This window comes from Peromyscus californicus, unplaced genomic scaffold (genome assembly GCF_007827085.1).
Source record: "Peromyscus californicus insignis strain IS unplaced genomic scaffold, ASM782708v3 Scaffold_16__1_contigs__length_79575227, whole genome shotgun sequence".
In the NCBI taxonomy this organism is placed as follows: Eukaryota; Metazoa; Chordata; class Mammalia; order Rodentia; family Cricetidae; genus Peromyscus; species Peromyscus californicus.
Genome location: NW_026294458.1, coordinates 78,778,686 through 78,800,243, shown reverse-complemented (window position 1 = coordinate 78,800,243; position 21,558 = coordinate 78,778,686). Strand labels below are relative to the sequence as shown.

Here is a 21,558-nt window from a genome sequence, read left to right as displayed (position 1 = left end):
AGGATGTTTCAGACTGTCTCCTGAAATCAGCAGCTGGGTGGGACCCACGGTGTCTAGCCTAGTATCCCTGCCTGTGCTGTCACTGATCCTCTTATTTTAAAAGCACCAAGAAGTCATCTACAATGTCCCCCAGAATCATCCCTAGCCCTGCACAGAATCCTGTGCTGTACTCACCACGCTGATTCACTCCTCAGCAATACAGTGAGCAGTTTCCAGGGCTCAGACCTCTTTAAACAGTGCTGGCTCCTCCCCTTCCAAGGGAGAATCGAAACTTAGAGAAAAATTGCCAGAGCTTACTGCCCAACCCACCCCCTCCACACACAAAATGAACTCAGAAATGAAACTCACACTCAGGGGCCTTTGGCCAGGTCCTAAGTTCTGGAAATTGCATATTTTGTGCTCAACCAAGACCTGCTATATGGATACCAGCTTGGATGGCTGCCTGCTTTCCCTCAGGACCAGCCCATTACTGTAAGGCACCTTTTCCCTAGGCCATTGCAGCTACATCAGAAAGAGGCAGAGATAAAACATATTAGCAATCACTAGGAACCCTGCCAGATCCTCTGGGCGACTTCTGACAGCAGGTCCTAAGGGCTGAGCACACTACTCCTGCAGGACTGGTGAGGGTGACAATTGCTGGTCTTCATGGAGAAAGGGGACACTACCTGAGTGTTCCTGCACCTTTTACCTGTATTCAAAGCAGAGCCCTGCTCTGCAGAGAACCTCACCCAGCTCAGGGAAGTAAGTGCCTTTCCTCCTCAGAACCTAGGGACTGGATGCTGCAGCCCTTTCCCTGAGCTGCCTGTCCTGGGAACTGGCAAGACAGACACCAGGCTCCCTTTGTGTTCCCTAAGGAGCAGAGCCCTGTCACAGGGTCTTGACCTCTGTTTCCAGGCTGAGAGCAGGGTCTGTGGCTAGCACCTAGTCCATGCTGGTAGGGCTTGTAGGCAGGATCAAGCAGTTCCTGATGTACAGTGATTCTGTGGCTCTAGAATGCATAGTGATGGGGACAGCAGATTCAGTGACCTCAGATGATGTCACCCTGTACTCAGCTTTGTTTTGCTCCCTTCCTTCCTATTCCCTCCCTCTCACTACCTCCAGTCTCTCTTTTTCCTGCTCCCTCCTCCTCCCCCCTCCCTGTTCCATTTCTCTGTCAGCTCAGATTTAGTTTCAGTTTCATTTCTCTGGGTCTTAGAAAATTAATTCAGTCTGTGCAGAGAAACAGATACAAAGCTAGGTCCAGGAGAAAGCTGGAGGGAATCTGGGTGAGTGGGAGGTGCCTCAGGGAGGAGACAATGCCTAGAGGAGGGGCAGCTGTGGGGTCAGTGGGCAGTGCTGGCAGGAGGAGGCCTGGGAAGGGTATGTGGCAAGGAACAGGAAGCCTGGACACAGGAGAAAGAACTGAGCTGGACTGGAATGGTGGGTGGCCATAGAACAAGGACCTGCCTAAGGCTAGGTCCCCCTGCACTCTGACTGCCATGCTGCAGGAGCCTCCACACTGTTTTGCTGGTGCCCAGGCCTGAAAGGATTACAGAGCAAACCCAGATCTCCACAGCTTAGACTCTGCCCTTGCCTCAGGAGAAGTCCCTCTGCTCCTGGGCCTGCTTCCTGGACTAGGCCTGTGTGTTTTCTCTTCGTGTATGTCACCTCTTCCCAGAGGTGGCTGTGTTTCATGCAGGGTGTTTGGACTGAAGAAACGTTTCTGAGGACCCAGCAGACAGGCATAGATGCAAGTGTGCTCTGGGTTTACATTAGAGGAGGCCGGGAGCAAAGGCATTGGGGGCAAGAGGACTTGGAGACCAGAAGACAGTCCTTAGCCAAAGCTCATTTCCAGCTTCCTGACAGGAAGGGAAGGTGTGGTGCCCACCGTGTCCTGCTCTCTGGTCATCGTTTCCAGTTACCAAACACATTGCTGGAGAGAGCAGGTGAGCAGCTGATTGCTGTGGTGGTTTGGATGAGATGCCCCCATAGTCTTGGACATTTGAACACCTGGTCCCCAGTTTGGGTATTTTATGAGGAGTGATATTGCTAAAGGAAATATGTCACTGGTGCAGGCTTTGAGAGTTTAATGACTCATGTCATGTCTAGTTCACTCTCTCTGCTTTCTGCTTTTAGTCCAAGGTGTGAGATTCAGCCTGCTTGTTGTTCTAGTACCTTCTGCCTCCACCTTCCATGCTGGACTCTTATCCTTCTGGAACCATAATCCCATAAAACCCTTCCTTCCTCAAGTTGCCTTGGTCACGGTACTTTTTGTTTTGTTTGAGACAGGGTTTCTTTGTGTAGACCTGGTTGTCCTGGAACTTGCTCTCTATTCCAGGCTGGCCTCAAACTCACAGAGATCCAGTGACTTTTCCTCCTGAGTACTGAGATTAACGATGTGTATAACCATGGACCAGCCATGGTGTTTTATCACAGCAATAGAAAAGTAACTAAGACACCAGCAAGAGGGGAAATCTCTGCTATAATTTTCAGATGCTTTGACCAGCTGCCAACCTACCCTGCAAAGTGGAAGCATTGTGCTGTAGCTCTTTGTGGCCCACAGAGCTGGTCACTGCTGGACTCACCAGAGCAGCATTTCTAGTGTGAGCTGAGACCTGTCACTGCAGAGGTGTCCTCCTTTTCCTTCTGAAACAGAAGTACAATCTTCGCCTTGAATAAAAAAAAAATAGATAATAAAGGTAGGATGTCACTGTTTCTAGGTATAGAGGAGAAGAGAGTTTATTACAGATAAAAGGGAGAGCATAGGCAAAGACAGGGATATCTGTGAGAGTCCAGGATGAACACATCCTGAGCCATGTGAGGAAAGGGGGGATGGGAGAAGAGCTGATGACCAAAAGGGGTGGCCTGGACCAAGAGACTGGCCAAAAGACTGGCAGAGACAAAATGGCTGAGTTATAGAGGAGCCAGAGGAGCTGGGAGAAGGGTAGCCCAGCCTAATACTTGGGCTGGACAGTTCAGGGTTGGGGCAGGGTATGCCAACGAGGAGGGCACTCTAATAGGTAGAGACTGAGGGATGCTGGGAACACCTCATGCCCAGTGTCCAATTTTATATGTTAATGGGTACTTCAGGTAGCCATTTCTCCCAGGTTTGATACCTAACATCCCAGCCTTTTTTGATAATAAATAAATGGTAAGGGTGCTGGGAACCACAAAAAATATGAAGTAGGACTTTATATGAATATGGAAAAAGAAAATACCTGGAAGAAGCCAAGAACCTTCCAGAGGTAAAGCCAAGACTCAAGGCATCTTGGTGATGTTAACTCTTGGATATTAGCCACTTTCCTGCAATGAAATTTCTTGCATGCTATTGTGGCTCTTCCATTCGAATCCTTTTTTGGGGGGAACAGTGTGTTTGATCATGCATTGGGCACAATTTGCCCTCTAAAATGGAATATTTTGATAACCTTCTGTGCTGACAGCAGTAATGCCACCAGAACTAAATTTCAAGCTTCTATGTAACTAATGTCATTAGCAACATCCAGCCAGAACCATCTCTGGACCAAAGTATCTTAGCTGCGAAATGCTCCAGACTTTTTAAGAACAGACCATCTGTCAGAGAAGGTAAAGATTTACACTGACTATTGCCCAGGCATGATCGATGTGCTAATTAAGTGCGAAATTTTCCTTTATGAATATTATCTCTAGTTCCAGATCACCCTTTAACAATTAACAGGTGCACCTAGCTGTACACAGGTTGCCTAGCCCCTGAGTGCACTCCCCTGCCCTGGCAGGAAACAGGTGGCGGCTGAGATAGCTGGACAGATAAGGAACCAAAGGAAAATAAGACAATTTCATTTTCACTTGTCACTGATAGACTCCTAACACTTTACTTAACCACTTCTAAAAATATAGTTTGCACACATAAAATCCCCTTTGCTTAGATTTTAGCTAAACTTAACCCCCAGATGTTTCATTTTCCCATTAGTCACTTCCCTTTTGAGTTGCAGGTGATGGTTGACAATTCCTGTTCTTTTGTATGGATCTTATTGGCCCTCCTTTTGACCCTGAGGGAATTCAAGCCTGGTGACTTTGCCTTAGCCAGAGCATTGCTATTGCGTGGGTATATAACTGTAAACCTCAGAGACTTGAGAAGACTAGATTGCAGGAGGAGAAGAGAGAACTAGAAGAATGAGATGGAAGATGAGGAAGAGCTAGGTGGGAAAGAACAAGATGAGGAAGAACAAGTTGAAAAAGGATGAGATGGGAAAGGAGCTAAGATGGGAAAGAACTAGGTGGACGAGAACCTAGATGGGGCAGAACTAGTCCCTTGATCTTGATTTTCAGTATGAATACAGTATGAATATGGTGAAAGCTGGATCTCTTCCCTCTTTCTGGAAGACTGGAAATATTTAGATTACATAGACATTTTTAGCACACTGAGAAGCACTTTTAAGTCTATACTTAGAAGACAAGCAAAGGAAATTTAAAATCTTGAGCTTGTGACTATGATAGTAGCAGTGCTTTACCAGAGCTAGATTAATAGCTTATCAAAACTCCATTGTTAATTTAAATCTCTACACTTTAGACGCCTCTGTATAACAACAGCATAGCAAGGGAACAATTCTGAAGCATATTCATTTTTTAAAAAATTAAGTAAATATGGACGGGCGGTGGTGGCACACGCCTTTAATCCCAGCACTTGGGAGGCAGAGCCAGGTGGATCTCTGTGAGTTCGAGGCCAGCCTGGGGTATAGAGTGAGTCTCAGGAAAGGCACAAAGCTATACAGAGAAACCCTGTCTCAAAAAACCAAAAAATTTAAAATGTTTCTGCATTGGTGTTTTTGCTGCATGTACGTCAGTGTGAGGGTGTGAGATCTTGGAGTTACAGACAGGTGTGATCTGCTTTGTGGGTGCTGGGAATTGAACCCAGGTCCTCTAGAAGAGCAGTCAGTGCTCTTAACTACTGTGTCATCTTTCTAGCCTCCATTTTTCATTTTTATATACCTTAACTCACTTCCTTATACCTTGCATTTACACACCTTAAGTCACTTTCTTATCAAAACTTAAGCTTTCACATTCTCAGAACTTACATAAACTTTATACCTTTTTCCTGTTTCACCATTAACCACGAGATACAGGTGGTTGATTACTGGGAGCAGTTATTGTAAAGTGAGATCTTTTAATAAAGGAATAGTAAAAAGTTACTTTGAAATCTGTTTTGTGAGTTTATCTCTTTTCTGAGTCCGGTAACAAGGTAAACTGTGTCTAGACCTAGTAGTAGCTCTAGGAAAGTGAGTCCTGATTTTTACACATGAAGAGAACTGAGGAGGCAAATGAAGCTTTGCTTGCTACTGTTAAACTGGCAAAACTATCATTAGCCTAGTTGTCAAAACCATCAGAGATCTGAGAAGGATAAATTCTACCAGAGTAAGCAGGAAGTAAAGACTAAACAGCTTCTGAATCTATTAAAAAATAATAGACTTGACAGAATCTGCCAACTCTGATTGGACCAAGATGTGAGTGACTATTCTCCCACCCACAGAGTCCTCTAGGACCTAGGTCCTGGTGCACAACATGTGTTCTCCACCCTATCCATCACTGTGCCAGGTGCAGGCCATCAGGGAGGACTCCTGCAGGTAGGCTTCCCTACCAACACCCCCTTCGGATGCTGCAATCTACAAGGCTCACTCCCTATGCCAAAACCATCCACCACTGTGACCTCAGTACTTCCTAAGACACAGAATCCACCAGTTCTGATTGGATCAAAAGTGGCCCCCTGAGAAACAGACACAGCAAGCACAGATTGGACCAAGAGCACTTCCCTCAGACACAGACACCTCTTGTACTTATTGGAGGAAGAAATGGGTAGATGCCAATGCAAAAATAAATACAACAACATAAAGGGCAATATGGCACCACCAGAACCTAGTGATTCTACAACAGTAAGACCTTATCATCACAATGTAGAAGAGGCAGAAGAAAGCGACCTTAAAAATAACTTTATGAAGATGATAGAGGCCTTTAAAGAGGAACTGAAAGATTCCCTTAAAGAAATTGAGGAAAAGACAAACAAAAAGTTGGAAGAAATCAATAAATCACTTAAAGAAAGCCAAGAAAATCAAGAAAAAGAAATTAAACAGGTGAAGAAAATAGTTCAACACCTGATAATTGAAATAGAAACAATGAAGAAGACACAAACTGAGGGAATGCTGGAAATAGAAAATCTGTGTAAATGAACAAGAACTACAGGTTCAAGCACAACCAACAGAATACAAGAGATGTAAGAAAGAATCTCTGCAATGGAGGGTACAATAGAGGAATTAGATTCATCAGTCAAAGAAAACACTAAAGCCAAAAAAGTCATAACATAAAACATCTAGGAAATCAGGGAAACCATGAAAAGACCAAATCTAAAAATAATAGGGATAGAAGAGGGAGAAGAATACCAACTCAGAGACACAGAAAACTTATTCACAAAATCATAGAAGAAAATTGTGGTGATACTTTATTTGTGCTGAAATGTGGTGATATTTCATTTGTATGTTAATAAATAAAGCTTTCCTGGAGATCAGGGGGGAAAGGCCAGTCATTTTAAGTAAACAAGAAGTCAGGCAGCACATGTCCTTAATCTCTTAGCAGGCAGGATCTCTGTGTGTTCAAGGCCACACTAGGGAACAGAGCCAAACATGGTGACACATGCCTTCAATCTCAGTACCAACCATAGAGACCTAGAGGTCTGTACAGACAGATGTTAACTGACAGAGCTGTGTAGAAAAAGGAAGTGAGGTAGCTGGGCTAAGATAGCCAATGAGAGGGCAGAATACCAAGGCAATAAAGGCATGGGCAGACAAGAAGTAACTCGCATTTGTAAACTTCAGAGTTGGTGAGGTAAGGTTGGCTGGTGGCTTTTCCTATTTCCCTGATCACCCTAAGGCTTTCACCCCTATATTTGGCTCCATGTTTTTTATTTAAAAAGACCATTTGGAAATTTGTCTACAGAAAACTTTCCCAACTTAAAGAAGGAAATACCTATGAAGATACAAGAAGCGTATAGAACACCAAATAGATTAGACTCCCCCAAAAAAGTCCCCTCACCCCACTAAACATACAGAATAAAGAATGAATATTAAGAGCAGCAAAGGAAAAAAGCCAAGTGTAGTTGGTAGCTGTTCCAGCTTTGACCTTGAAACACTGCCCCTAGTGTGGCAGCAAGTAACTGCCACACCTACCTATGACCTGCCCCTGGGGTGTGGCCAAGAGGGACCCCTTAAGACCTGAGATGCATACATGTTCTCTCTTTTAGTTCCTCTTGGTCCTGGAGGCTAGATTTGCAGACCAAGTCAGAGTTCCCCAGAGAACTAAGCTGGACTGTACCTCATCTCCCCTGGATCTTGTAATCCACCCCTTATTTGCTGTAAGTTACCCCTGAAATAAACCTCTTTTAATTACTAGATAAACTACATGAAATTGCCTTTTTAATTATACCTATAGCCAAGTGACTTATAAAGGCAGACCCATCAGAATAACACTCAACTTCTCAATGGAGACTCTGAAAGCCAGAAGATTCTGGACAGATGTAATACAGAGACTAAGAGACTACAGATGCCAGCCCAGACTACTATACCCAGGAAAACTTTCAATCACCATACACAGAGTGCACAAGATTTAAACAATACCTATTCACAAATCCAGCCCTACAGAAAGCACTAGAAGGAAAACTCCAACCTAAGGAAGTCAGATGCACCCACAAAAACACAGGCAATAGATAACCCCACATTAGTAAATCCCTAAGAAGGGAAATACACACACACTACCACCAAAAGATAACAGAAATTAACAATCACTGGTCATTAATATCCCTTAATATCAATGGACTCAATTCACCTATAGAAAGACACTGGCTAACAGAATGGATATGAAAACAGGATCCATCCTTAGGCTGCATACAAGAAACATACCCCAACTTCAAAGACAGACACTACCTCAGAGTAAAAGGCAGGCAAAAGACTTTCTGTCAAATGAGGTTAAGAAACAAGCTGGAGTAGCTATCTTAATATCTAACAAAACTGACTTCAAACTAAAATCAATCAAAAGAGATTGGGATGGACATTACATATTCATCACAGGAAAAATCCATCAAGATGAAATCTCAGTTCTGAATATTTATACCCCCAATACAAGGGCACCCACATATGTAAAAGAAACATTACTAAAGTTGAAATCACACATCAAACCCCACACACAAGTAGTGGGAGACTTGAACACCCCACTCTCACTGATGGACAGATCTGCCAGACAGAAACTTAACAGAGAAATAAGGGATCTAACAGATGTTATGACTCAAATGGACTTAATAATTTCTACAGAACATTCCACCCAACACAAAAGAATATACCTTCTTCTCAGCACCTCATGGAACCTACCCTAAAAATGGACCACATACTCAGTTACAAAGCAAATCTCATCAGATACAAAAAAAATTGGAATAGCCTCCTGTATTTTGTCAGTCCACCATGGCTTAAAGTTAGATTTCAAAAACAAAAATTATAGAAAGCCTACAAACTCATGTAAAATGAATAATGCTGAATTGAATCACCAATGGGCCAAGGAAGAAATAAAGAAATTAAAGACTTCCTAGAATTCAATGAAAATGAATGTACAACATACCTAAACTTATGAGGCACTATGAAAGTAGTACTAAGAGGAAAATTCATAGCAGTAAATGTCCACATAAAGAAGTTGGAGAAATCTCACACTAGTGACTTAAAAGCACACCTGAAAGCTCTAGGACAAAAAGAAGCAAACTCACCCAGGAGGAATAGATGCTAGGAAATAATCAAATTGAGGGCTGAAATCAATAAAATAGAAACAAAGAGAACAATACAAAGAATCAATGAAACAAAAAGTTGGTTCTTTGAAAAAATCAACAAGATAGACAAACCCTTATCAAACTAACAAAAAGGCAGAGAAAGAGCATCCAAGTTAACAAAATCAGAAATGAAAAGGTAGACATAACAACAGACAATGAGGAAATCCAGAGAATCATTCAAACACCTGTACTCCACAAAATTGGAAAAATCTAAAAGAAATGGACAATTTTCTGGATAGGTATCACATTCCAAAATTAAACCAAGACCAGAAAAAACAATTTAAATAGACCTATAACCCCCAAAGAAATAGAAACAGTCATTAAAAGTCTCTTAACCAAAAAACTTCCAGGACCAGATGGTTTCAGTGCAGAATTCTACCAGAACTTCAAAGAAAAGCTAATACCAATACTCTTCAAATTGTTCCACACAATAGAAACAGAAGGAACATTACCAAACTCCTTTTATGAGGCTACCATTACCCTGATACCCAAACCACACAAATATGCAACAAAGAAAGAGAATTACAGACCAATCTCCCTCATAAACATTGATGCAAAAATACTCAATAAAATACTGGCAAATCGAATCCAAGAATGCATCAATAAAAAATTATCCACCATGACCAAGTAGGCTTCATCCCAGAAATGCAAGGATGATTCAACATATAAAAATCTGCCATTGTAATCCACCATATAAACAAACTGAAAGAAAAAATCCACATCTCATTAGATGCTGAAAAAGCCTTTGACAAAATCCAACACCCCTTCATGATAAAGATCTTGGAGACATCAGGAATACAAGAAACATGCCTAAACATAATAAAGGCAATTTACAGCAAGCTGACATCCTACATCAAATTAAATGGAGAAAACTCAAAGTGTTCCACTAAAATCAGGAACAAGACAATTCTGTCCACTCTCTCCATATCTTTTCAATATAGTACTTGAAGTTCTAGTTAGAGCAATAAGACAACAAAAGGAGATCAAAGGGATACAAATTGGAAAGGAAGAAGTCATACTTTTGCTATTAGCAGATGACATGATAGTATACATAAGTGACCCCAAAAATGCTATCAGGGAACTCCTACAACTGGTAAGCACCTTCAGTAATGTGGCAGGATACAATATTAACTCAAAAACACCAGTAGCTCTCCTATATACAAATGATAAATGGGCCAAGAAAGAAATCAGAGAAACATCACCCTTTACAATAGCCATAAATAATATAAAATACCTTGGGGTAACTCTAACTAAGCAAGTGAAAGACCTGTATGATAAGAACTTTAAGTCTCTCAAGAAAGAATTTGAAGAAGATATCAGAAAATGAAAAAAATCTCCAATGCTCATGGATAGGTAGGATTAACATAGTAAAAATGGCAAGCTTACCAAAAAAAAAAATCTACAGATGCAGTGCAACCCCCATCAAAATCCCAACACAATTCTTCACACACCTGGGAAGAACAACACTCAACTTTATAATGGAAAAAAACAAACAAACAAACAAAAAACCCCAGGATAGCTAAAACAATCCTGTACAATAAAGCAACTTCTGGAGACATCACCATCCCTGACATCAAGCTCTACTATAGAGGTATAGTAATAAAAACAGCTTGTTATTGGCATAAAAACAGACATGTGGACCAATGAAATCAAATTAAAGACCCTGACATTAATCCACCTATGAACACCTGATGTTTGACAAAGAAGCCCAAACTGTCCAATGCAACAAAGAAAGCATCTTCAACAAATGGTGCTGGCATAACTGGATGCCAACATGTAGAAGATTGCAAATAGATCCATATCTATAGCCATGCACAAAACTCAAGTACAAATGGATCAAAGACCTCAATATAAATCTAGTTACACTGAACCGAGTAGAAGAGAAAGTAGGAAGTAACCTTGAACTCATTGGCACAGGAGACCACTTTCTAAATATAACACCAATAGCACAGACACTGAGAGCAACAATTAATAAATGGGACCTCCTGAAACTGAGAAGCTTCTGTAAGGCAAAAGACATGGAAATAAGACAAAAATGACAGCCTACAGAATGGGAATCATCTTCACCAACCCCACATCTCACAGAGGGCTGATCTCCAAACTATATAAAGAATTCAAAAAACTAGACATCAAAATACCAAATAGTCCAATTTAAAAAAAAAAAAGGCTACACAGCTAAATAGAGAATTCTCAACAGAAGACTCTCAAATGGTTGGAAGACATTTAAGGAACATTAAGGAAGGAACATTTAACAAATGGTTGCTCAACATCCTTTGTCATCAGGGAAATACAAATTAAAATGACTCTGAGATACCATCTTACACCTGTCAGAATGGCTAAGATCAAAAACACTGATGACAGCTTCCGTTGGAGAGGATGTGGAGCAAGGGGAACACTCTTCCACTGTTGGTGGGAGTGCAAACTTGTACAGCCACTTTGGAAATCAGTATGATGGTTTCTCAGAAAGTTGGGAATCAATATACCTCAAGAGCCAGCTACACTACTCTTGTGAATATACCCAAGAAATGCCAATCATACCACAAGGACACTTGCTCAACTATGTTCATAGCAACATTATTCATAATAGCCAGAATCTGGAAACAACCTAGATGCCCCCCAGTTGAAGAATGGATAAAGAAAATGTGGTACATATACACAATGGAGTACTACTCAGCAACAAAAAACAATGTCATCATGAAATTTGTAAGCAAATGGATGGAACTAGAAAATATCCTGAGTGAGGTAACCCAGACTCAGAAGGACAAACATAGTTGTAACCATGCATAAATGGATGTTAGATGTAAAGCAAAGGATAACCAGACTATAACCCACAGCTCCAGCGAAGCTAGATAACAATTAGGACCCTAAGAGGGACACATGAGTCACCCTGAGAAGGAGAAATAGACCTGATCTCTATGAGTAAACTCGAGTGAGGGGGCAGTCAAGGGTAGGGCATGGAGGATGAGAACATGAGGGAACAGGATGGTTGAACTCAAACAGAAACAAAGTAGGAGAGCAAAGAAAAAGATTTCATGATAGAGGGAGACATCATGGGGATAGGGGGAATCCAGGTTCTAGGGGAGTTCCCAGGAATCCACAAGGATGGCCCCAGCTAAGACTCCTAGCAATAGTGGAGAGGGTGCCTGAACTGGCCATCTCCTGTAATCAGATTGGTGACTACTGTAATAGAACCTTTATCCAGTGACTGATGGAAGCAGATACAGAGATCCACAGCCAAGCACTGGGCCAAGGTCCAGGAGTCCAGTTGAAGAGAGGGAGGAGGGATTATATGAGCAAGGGGGTCAAGCTCATGATGGGTAAACCCACAGAGACAGCTGACCTGAGCTAGTGGGAGTTCACGGACTCTGAACTGACAGCTGGGGAGTTTATATGGAACCAAACTAGGCCCTCTGAATGTGGGTGACAGTTGTGTGGCTTGGTCTGTTTGTGGGGCCCCTGGCAGTGGGACCAGGATTTATCCCTGGTGCATGAACTGGCTTTTTGGAGCCCATTCCCTATGGTGGGATACCTTGCTCAGCCTTGATGTAGAGGGGAGGAGCTTGGTCCTGCCTTAACTTGATATTCCAGGCTTTGTTGACTCCTCATGGGAGGCCTTACCCTTTCTGAGAAGTGGATGGGGGGTGGGTGGGAGGAAAGTAGGGGAGAGCAAGAGGAGGGTAGGGGGTGTGGTGATATATTGTTTACCCCAATAAAGCTTACCTGGAGATCAGAGGACAAATCCAGCCACTAAATGAGACAGAGGTCAGGCAGTGGTAGCACATGCCTTTAATCCTAGCATTCAGGAGACAGAGATCCATCTGGAGCTCTGTGAGTTTAAGGTCACACTGGGAACAGAGCCAGGCATGGTTGTACATGCCTTTAACCCCAGCACTAGGAAGGAAGGAAGATGGCAGGACACAGAAAGGTATATAAGGCGTGAGTAAACAGGAAGTCTCTCTCTTGAGGCTAAGGATTTCGTAGAGGTAAGAATGTGGCTGGCTTTTTCTGTTTCTCTGATCTTTTGGCTTTCACCCCAATATCTGGCTCTGTTTTTTTTAATTAATAAGACTATTTAGCAATTTATGTCACGGGGGAACTGTGGTTGGTATGTAAAATGAAAAAAAAATTAAATTAAAAAAACATTCAGATGGAGTTCTTATGTGGCCTGTCATCTTCTTCGGAGGAGATTAGAGGTGCTTCCAGGAGCTAGCATTCTCTCTATCATGAAAAGATTTTTTAATTAAACATTTTAAATGCTATGTTCACTAGACCTCTGAGGCGTTTGAGGACCATTATCTATTAAGTACATATAAACTAGACAAACTGCTTGTTTCTAGTTATATGTTTGGGGCTTAATTTTGGAAACATGTACAGGAGGCTGAATAAGGCTTATTCCTGTAATTAATTACATTAGCATTTGGAATGGCTACAAGTATAGTTCTGAACACATTGAAGAATTTCATCATTTATAAGATGACTGATAATTAATTTGCATGTCTTTGTTATCCTTAACAGTTTACAGTAAGTTAGTAGGTTTTATAAGAATAGGACTTTACACTCCATTTTCCATCCCTGTTAGGTTTAGCCTTTAAATAGTAACAATTTTTGAACTGAAGCTCTTCTAGCATCAAAATAAAACTTTTAATCATAGATACAGCCCATAGAGAGGCTGACAACTTTACTGATCCTTTTGTGGTGTATCATTATAAGCTAGACAAATATTACTGTGAACCCGAATAGACCTTTGGGGTTTACAAATTTTGATTATCAAATATATATTATTTATCAAACATATGTTATTTATCCAAAAATTTTAGCAGCTTGGTATTCAACAGTTATGAAAGACGTGGGTAATTAGACATGCATACTTTGCAAATCACAATTCTTCAGCACCCTTTTACTCTCAGTTTTAATGATTCTTACGATATATTATGGGAGTTCCCTTATGTCTTTCCCTTTGGGAAATTCTGTATGGGATTTGAAGGATGAAAATGTGTAAAACAGCAGCCTCTTTAAATAAAGCAATTCTTTGGAAAAAAATCCCCACCACTGTGCAACCATATAGCAAAATAACTTTGCCTACTCCCACACAAGTTAACACCAAGTTGCTAGAAAATTTAGATAAGTAACATATGCTTGATATTTGATAATCAAGATTTATAAATTTCTAAGGTCTACTCAGGTTCATAGTAATATTTGTCTAGACTTATCTTTGCTTGCTTTAAGCTTTAGCTATTTGGATAAACTAAGCCATACAAAAAGCTGCAATATTCTATAATGGAGAGTCTGGTACCCCAAGAAAGTCCTTTTCCCAAGGTCAGAGAACAAAAGCTCCCATTTCCTCAGGGGCTGGAAGGAAAGTTCCTGCTTACTACAAAGGGAGTCATTCTCCTTATCTCTGTCAAGAGGAACTTGTGGCCCTTCCATGAACATATGACCTTGGTGCCTAATAACTTGTCAAGGTCAATCCTAGCTCCCTCAATCCATGCTCAAAAATCCCACCCCAGTTCACAAGCCCCCTTTCTAATTCTTTGTGAAATTATAGAGTATAAAAGTATAGCCTTTTTTTTTCATTAAAGGTGTAGCCATCCTGTCACCCTCAGATTGCATCAGTCTCCTTCCCTTTACCCACTCCACACCTCCTCTTTGGGACCTGAACCCTGTTGGAGCTGGACTCCAGCAACACGGCCATCTTAAGATGGTAAACTCTCCTAAGACATACACTCTTTTTTTTTTTTTTTTTTGAGAATTTGTGGGTTTTTTTCCCCTTTTCTATTTTAATAAAAAGGAAAAAAAGAAAAAGGTTATAACTAACAAAAGAAAAACTATATACAAAAGTACAATGACTATATACAATATATACAAGTAATAAATGTCTAAACAATGTCTAGTCCATTTGTATTTGACAAATTCAGAGAAAATAATTTCATTATCTATCCTATTTTGTTAAGTCCAAAATGTATCTAATTCACTTTCTATCCTAATTAATCTTCAACTATAACTAACTAACCTTCAACTATAACTACCTAATCTTCAACTCCCTCAGAGCCCCAAGAAGGAAATAATATTAGCTAACAAAAATAAAAACAGAAAGTGCATGCAAGCAACTTCCAAAAAATTTGTGAGTTGACAGAAACAGCCAGCTGCCTGGACAGTCACCTGAGGTTTCTCCGCAATGCTGGGGCATCATCTTCAGCCTATAGGCTTAGCATATCTGACAGACTCATTTGTGAAGTAGGATGTACACAAGGTCAACAGTTCAACCTTACATTGGGTGAGAGCAGTCCATGTACCAGAAACACCTGAATTCCACTAGGGTCATGTCATGATTCAGGATTTTAAATTCTGGAAATTGTTGATGTTTTTTTAATTCAGCTGTCCATTCTTTTTGGCTGTGTATATATGGCTTCATCTCAGCATCCCGTTCTTCTCCACATCCCTCTATCAAATGCCAGTCTACTATTGAGAGGCGTGAGCTTAGTTACTCTTCAAGAATAACTGTTTCAGCTGCTGTTCCATTGCACATCAGAGGCCATCGGCCCACTGCCTGTTCAGCTGCCTTCGAAGAAAAGGGCACTGTACCTTTTCCGAATTGCGAAGGCCACTTCAGGGATGGTGCCATATTGTCCTGGCCTCAGAAGATGCCTTTTGATAAAGCCATAACCACACTTGTTTTGGCAAGAATCAGTAGTCCTTTGTTTCATGTCCTGTCTGTCCATTTTGTCAGCAGTCAATTCGAGGAAACTTTGTTGTCCAGTGGCTAACGTTTGCCACAATGAAAGTTAACTCCATATGCAGTTTCTTCAATGTCCATATTTTCTCTGAAGTAGATTGGTACTGCCAGGAACCGACATGTCTCATAATCATAACAAAAAAGAAAATTTTTCTAAGTTATTAAAACATTTTAAATACCATATTCTGTAGATCTCTGAAGGGTTTGAAGATGACCTGTCTAAAATATATCTGCTCAATTTTTAAAACATATCTAATATGACTACAAGTTCTATTGTAATGTCTAACTACTAACTTTCATTTCTTTATATCCTAATAGTTGGTAATAATAACATTCAAGGATCAGAAAATTGCATTGTTAAATGAACGGTATAAGTACAATTAGAAATATACATATAGCAATTTCTAACAATATCAATTTCAATATATATAATTTGTATACAATATAAAACAATCCAATCCAATGTAAAATATTTAAAACTAGTAATTGTCTTTTTCTTCTTCTTTCTTTCTTTCTCTTTTTTTTTTTAAATTTATTTTGCAATACAATTCAGTTCTACATATCAGCCACGGATTCCCTTGTTCTCCCCCCCTCCCGTCCCCCTCATCTTCCCCCCAACCCCCCCCCCCATTCCCATCTCCTCCAGGGCAAAGCCTTCCCCACAGACTGAGGTCAACCTGGTAGACTCAGTCTAGGTAGGTCTAGTCCCCTCCTCCCAGGCCGAGCCAAACAATCCTGCATAGGCCCCAGGTTTCAAATAGCCAGCTCATGCAATGAGCACAAGATCTGGTCCCACTGCCTGGATGCCTCCCAAACAGATCAAGCCAATCAACTGTCTCACCCATTCAGAGGGCCTGATCCAGTGGGGACCCCTCAGCCATTGGTTCATAGTTCATGTGTTTCCATTCATTTGGCTATTTGTCCCTGTGCTTTATCCAACCTTGGTCTCAACAATTCTCGCTCATATAAACCCTCCTCATTCTCGCTAATTGGACTCCCAGAGATCCACCCGGGGCCTAGTCATGGATCTCTGCATCCAGATCCCTCAGTAGTTGGATGAGGTTTCTAGCACAACAATTAGGGTGTTTGGCCATCCCATCACCAGAGTAGGTCAGTTCGGGCTGTCTCTCGACCATTGCCAGCAGTCTGTTGTGTGGGTATCTTTGTGGATTTCTGTGGGCCTCTCTAGCACTTTGCTTCTTCCTATTCTCATGTGGTCTTCATTTACCATGGTCTCCTATTCCTTGTTCTCCCTCTCTGTTGTTGATCCAGCTGGGATCTCCCGCTCCCTCAAGCTCTCTTTCCCTCAACCCTCGCCTTTCATTACCCCCACTCATGTCCAGGCTGTTCATGTAGATCTCATTCCATTTCTCTGTCATTGGGCGATCCCTGTGTCTTTCTTGGGGTCCTGTTTTCCAGGTAGCCTCCCTGGTGATGTGAGTAGCAGACAAGTCATCCTTGTTTCATGTCTAGTATCCTGCTATGAGTGAGTACACACCATGTTTGTCTTTCTGAGTCTGGGTTACCTCACTCAGGATGATTTTTTCTAGATCCATCCATTTGTCTGCAAACCTCATGATGCCATTGTTTTTCTCTGCTGAGTAGTATTCCATTGTGTATATGTACCACATTTTGTTTATCCATTCTTCAGTTGAAGGGCATCTGGGTTGTTTCCATGTTCTGGCTATTACAAACAATGCTGATATGAACATAGCTGAACAAGTGCTCTTATGGTGTGGTTGAGCATTTCTTGGGTATATGCCCAAGAGTGGTATAGCTGGATCTTGGGGGAGATTGATTCCCAATTTTCTAAGAAAGCGCCATATTGATTTCCAAAGTGGTTGTACAAGCTTGCATTCCCACCAGCAGTGGAGGAGAGTTCCCCTAGCTCCACATCCTCTCCAGCATAAGGTGTCTTCAGTGTTTTTGATCTTAGCCATTCTGACAGGCGTAAGGTGGTATCTCAGAGTTGTTTTGATTTGCATTTCCCTGATGATTAGGGATGATGAGCAATTCCTTAAATGTCTTTCGGCCATTTGAGTTTCCTCTGTTGAGAATTCTCTGTTTAGTTCTATAGCCCATTTCTTAATTGGACTGTTGGGCATTTTGATGTCTAATTTCTTGAGTTCCTTATATATTCTGGATATCAGTCCTCTGTCAGATGTGGGGTTGGTGAAGATCTTTTCCCATTCTGTAGGCTGTCGCTTTGCCTTGTTGACCGTATCCTTTGCTCTACAAAAGCTTCTCAGTTTCAAAAGGTCCCATTGATTGATTGTTTCTCCCAGAGTCTGTGCTACTGGTGTTCTATTTAGGAAGTAGTCTCCAATGCCAATGCGTTCAAGACTACTTCCTACTTTCTCTTCTAGCAGGTTCAGAGTAGCTGGATTTATGTTGAGGTCCTTGATCCACTTGGACTTAAGTTTTGTGCACGGTGATAGATATGGATCTATTTGCAGCCTTCTACATGTTGATATCCAGTTTTGCCAGCACCATTTGTTGAAGATGCTTTCTTTTTTCCATTGTGCACTTTTGGCTTCTTTGTCAAAAATTATATGTTCATGAGCATGGGAGATCTTTCCATTTTCTGACATCTTCTTCAATTTCTTTTTTCAGGGACTTAAAGTTCTTGTCATATAGGTCCTTCACTTGCTTGGTTAGTGTTACCCCAAGGTATTTTATGTCATTTGTGGCTATAGTAAAGGGTGATGTATCTCTGATTTCCTTCTCTGCTTCTTTGTCCATTGTATATAGGAGGGCTACTGATTTTTTTGAGTTGATCTTGTATCCTGCTATGTTGCTGAAGGTGTTTATAAGCTGTATCAGTTCCTTGGTGGAATCTTTGGGGTCGCTCAAGTATACTATCATGTCATCTGCAAATAGGGAAAGCTTGACTTCTTCCTTTCCAATTTGTATCCCCTTAATCTCCTTATGTTGTCTTATTGCTCTGGCTAGAACTTCAAATACTATATTGAATAAGTATGGGGAGAGTGGACAGCCTTGCCTCATTCCTGATTTTAGTGGAATTGCTTTGAGTTTCTCTCCATTTAATTTGATGTTGGCTGTTGGCTTGCTGTAAATTGCCTTTATTATGTTTAGGTATGTTCCCTGTATTCCTGATCGCTCCAATACCTTTATCATGAAGGGGTGTTGGATTTTGCAAATGCCTTTTCTGCATCCAGTGAGATGATCATATGGTTTTTTTCTTTGAGTTTGTTTATATGGTGTATTACATTGACGGACTTTCGTATGTTGAACCACCCTTGCATCCCTGGAATGAATCCTACTTGATCATGGTGGATAATTGTTTTGATGTGTTCTTGGAGTCTGTTTGCCAGTATTTTATTGAGTATTTTTGCATCAATGTTCATGAGGGAGATCGGTCTGTAGTTCTCTTTCTTTGTTGTATCCTTGTTTGGTTTAGGAATTAGGGTAATTGTAGCCTCGTAGAAGGAGTTTGGTAATGTTCCTTCTGTTTCTATTGTGTGGAACAATTTAGAGAGTATTGGTATTAACTCTTCTTTGAAGATCTGGTAGAATTCTGCGCTGAAACCATCTGGTCCTGGGCTTTTTTTGGTTGGGAGACTTTTAATGACTGTTTCTATTTCGTTAGGGGTTATTGGACTATTTAAATAGTTTATCTGGTCTTGATTTAACTTAGGTATGTGGTACCTATCCAGAAAGTTATCCATTTCTTTTAGGTTTTCCAGTTTTGTTGAATAGAGGTTTTTGAAGTATGACCTGATGATTCTCTGGATTTCCTCAATGTCTGTTGTTATGTCCCCCCTTTCATTTCTGATTTTGTTGATTTGGATGCTCTCTCTCTGTCTTTTGGTTAGTTTGGATAATGGCTTGTCTATCTTGTTGATTTTCTCAAAGAACCAACTCTTTGTTTCATTAATTTTTTGTATTGTTCTCTTTGTTTCTATTTTATTGATTTCAGCTCTCACTTTGATAATTTCCTGGCGTCTATTTTTCCTGGGAGACTGTGCTTCTTCTTGTTCTAGAGCTTTCAGGTATGCTGTTAAGTCTCTAGTGTGAGATTTCTCCAACTTATTTATGTGGGCATTTAGTGCTATGAATTTCCCTCTTAGTACTGCTCTCATAGTGTCCCATAAATTTGGATATGTGGTGTCTTCGTTTTCATTGATCTCTAGGAAGTCTTTAATTTCTTTCTTTATTTCTTCCTTAACCCATTGGTGATTCAGTTGGGTATTATTCAGTTTCCATGAGATTGCAGGTTTTCTGTAGTTTTTGTTGTTGTTGAAATCCAACTTTAGACCATGGTGGTCTGATAGAACACAGGAGGTTATTCCAATTGTTTTGTATCTGTTTGGATTTGTTTTGTGGCCAAGTATGTGGTCAATTTTAGAGAAGGTTCCATGGGGTGCTGAGAAGAAGGTATATTCTTTTTTGTTAGGATGGAATGTTCTGTAGATATCGATTAAGTCCATTTGAGTCATGACATCAGTTAAGTCCTTTATTTCTCTGTTAAGTTTCAATTTGGGAGATCTGTCCAGTGGTGAAAGTGGGGTGTTGAGGTCTCCCACTATTAATGTGTGGGGTTTTATATGTGATTTAAGCTTTAGTAATGTTTCTTTTACATATGTGGGTGCCCTTGTGTTTGGGGCACAAATATTCAGAATTGAGACTTTATCTTGGTGGATCTTTCCTGTGATGAGTATGTAATGCCCTTCTTGATCTCTTTTGATTGATTTTAGTTTGAAGTCTATTTTGCTGGATATCAGGATGGCTACACCCGCTTGTTTCTTAAGACCGTTTGATTGGAAAGTCTTTTCCCAGCCTTTTATTTTTAGGTAGTGTCTATCTTTGAATTTGAGATGTGTTTCTTGTATGCAGCAGAAAGATGGGTCCTGCTTTCGTATCCATTCTGTAAGCCTATGTCTTTTTATAGGTGAATTAAGTCCATTGATATTGAGGGAAATTAATGACCAGTGATTGTTCATTCCTGTTATTTTTTGGTGGTGATGTGTGGGTACTTCTATACGTTGGGGTTTACTGCTGTGGCTTTATCTGTTGCCTGTGTTTTCGAGGGTGTATCTGACTTCCTTAGGTTGGAATTTTCCTTCTAGTGCTTTCTGTAGGACTGGGTTTGTGGATAAGTATTGTTTAAATCTGGCTTTGTCATGGAATGTCTTGTTCACTCCATCTATGGTGATTGAAAGTTTTGCTGGGTATATTAGTCTAGGCTGACATCCATGGTCTCTTAGTGTCTGCATTACATCTGTCCAGGTTCTTCTGGCTTTCAAAGTCTCCATTGAGAAATCGGGTGTTATTCTGATGGGTTTGCCTTTATATGTCACTTGGCCTTTTTCCTTTGCTGCTCTTAATATTCTTTCTTTATTCTGTACGTTTAGTTGTTTAACTATTATGTGGCGAGGGGACTTTTTTGGGGGGTCTAGTCTGTTTGGTGTTCTATAAGCTTCTTGTATCTTCATAGGCATTTCCTTCTTTAAGTTGGGAAAGTTTTCTTCTATGATCTTGTTGAATATATTTTCTGTGCCCTTGAGTTGGTATTCTTCTCCTTCTTCGACCCCTATTATTCGTAGGTTTGGTCTTTTCATGGTGTCCCAAATTTCTTGGACATTTTGGTTCATGACTTTGTTGGCTTTAGTGTTTTCTTTGACTGATGAATGTATTTCTTCTACTGTATCTTCAACGCTAGAGATCCTCTCTTCCATCTCTTGCATTCTGTTGATTATACTTGCATCTGAAGTTCCCAATCGTTTTCTCAGATTTTCTATTTCCAGCATTCCCTCTGTTTGTGTCTTCTTCATTTTTTCTATTTCCCTTTTCAGGTCTTGGACTGTTTCCTTCATTTGTTTCATTGATTTTTCTTGATTTTCTCTCAGTATTTTATTGTTTTCTTCCAGGACTTTATTGATTTCTTCTAATTTGTTTGCCCTTTCCTCTAGTTGTTTACAGCGTTCTTCACATTTTTTTGTCTTTTCCTCTACACAAGCCTCTAGCTTCTTCATTATGTCATTCATAAGGCTGT

General features: G+C 40.7%; 2 protein-coding genes across 2 annotated transcripts in view; one reads left to right on the top strand and one right to left on the bottom strand.

The window, feature by feature from the left end:
• LOC128112301 (interferon-induced GTP-binding protein Mx2) overlaps positions 1-480 on the bottom strand; it is a 29,997-nt gene extending 29,517 nt beyond the window's left edge. The window contains exons 1-2 of the mRNA XM_052741340.1: positions 349-480; positions 175-251 (exon numbers count right to left, since the gene is read on the bottom strand). The gene's annotated coding sequence lies outside the window, so the exon portion shown is untranslated. The remainder of the gene's footprint in view (positions 1-174; positions 252-348) is intronic.
• An 892-nt stretch (positions 481-1,372) lies between these two features.
• The window catches only part of Fam3b (FAM3 metabolism regulating signaling molecule B), a 70,723-nt gene continuing 50,537 nt past the window's right edge, over positions 1,373-21,558 (top strand). Inside the window, exon 1 of the mRNA XM_052741339.1 lies at positions 1,373-1,925. Within this exon, the coding sequence (XP_052597299.1) occupies positions 1,673-1,925 (253 nt within the window). The 5' untranslated portion in view covers positions 1,373-1,672. The remainder of the gene's footprint in view (positions 1,926-21,558) is intronic.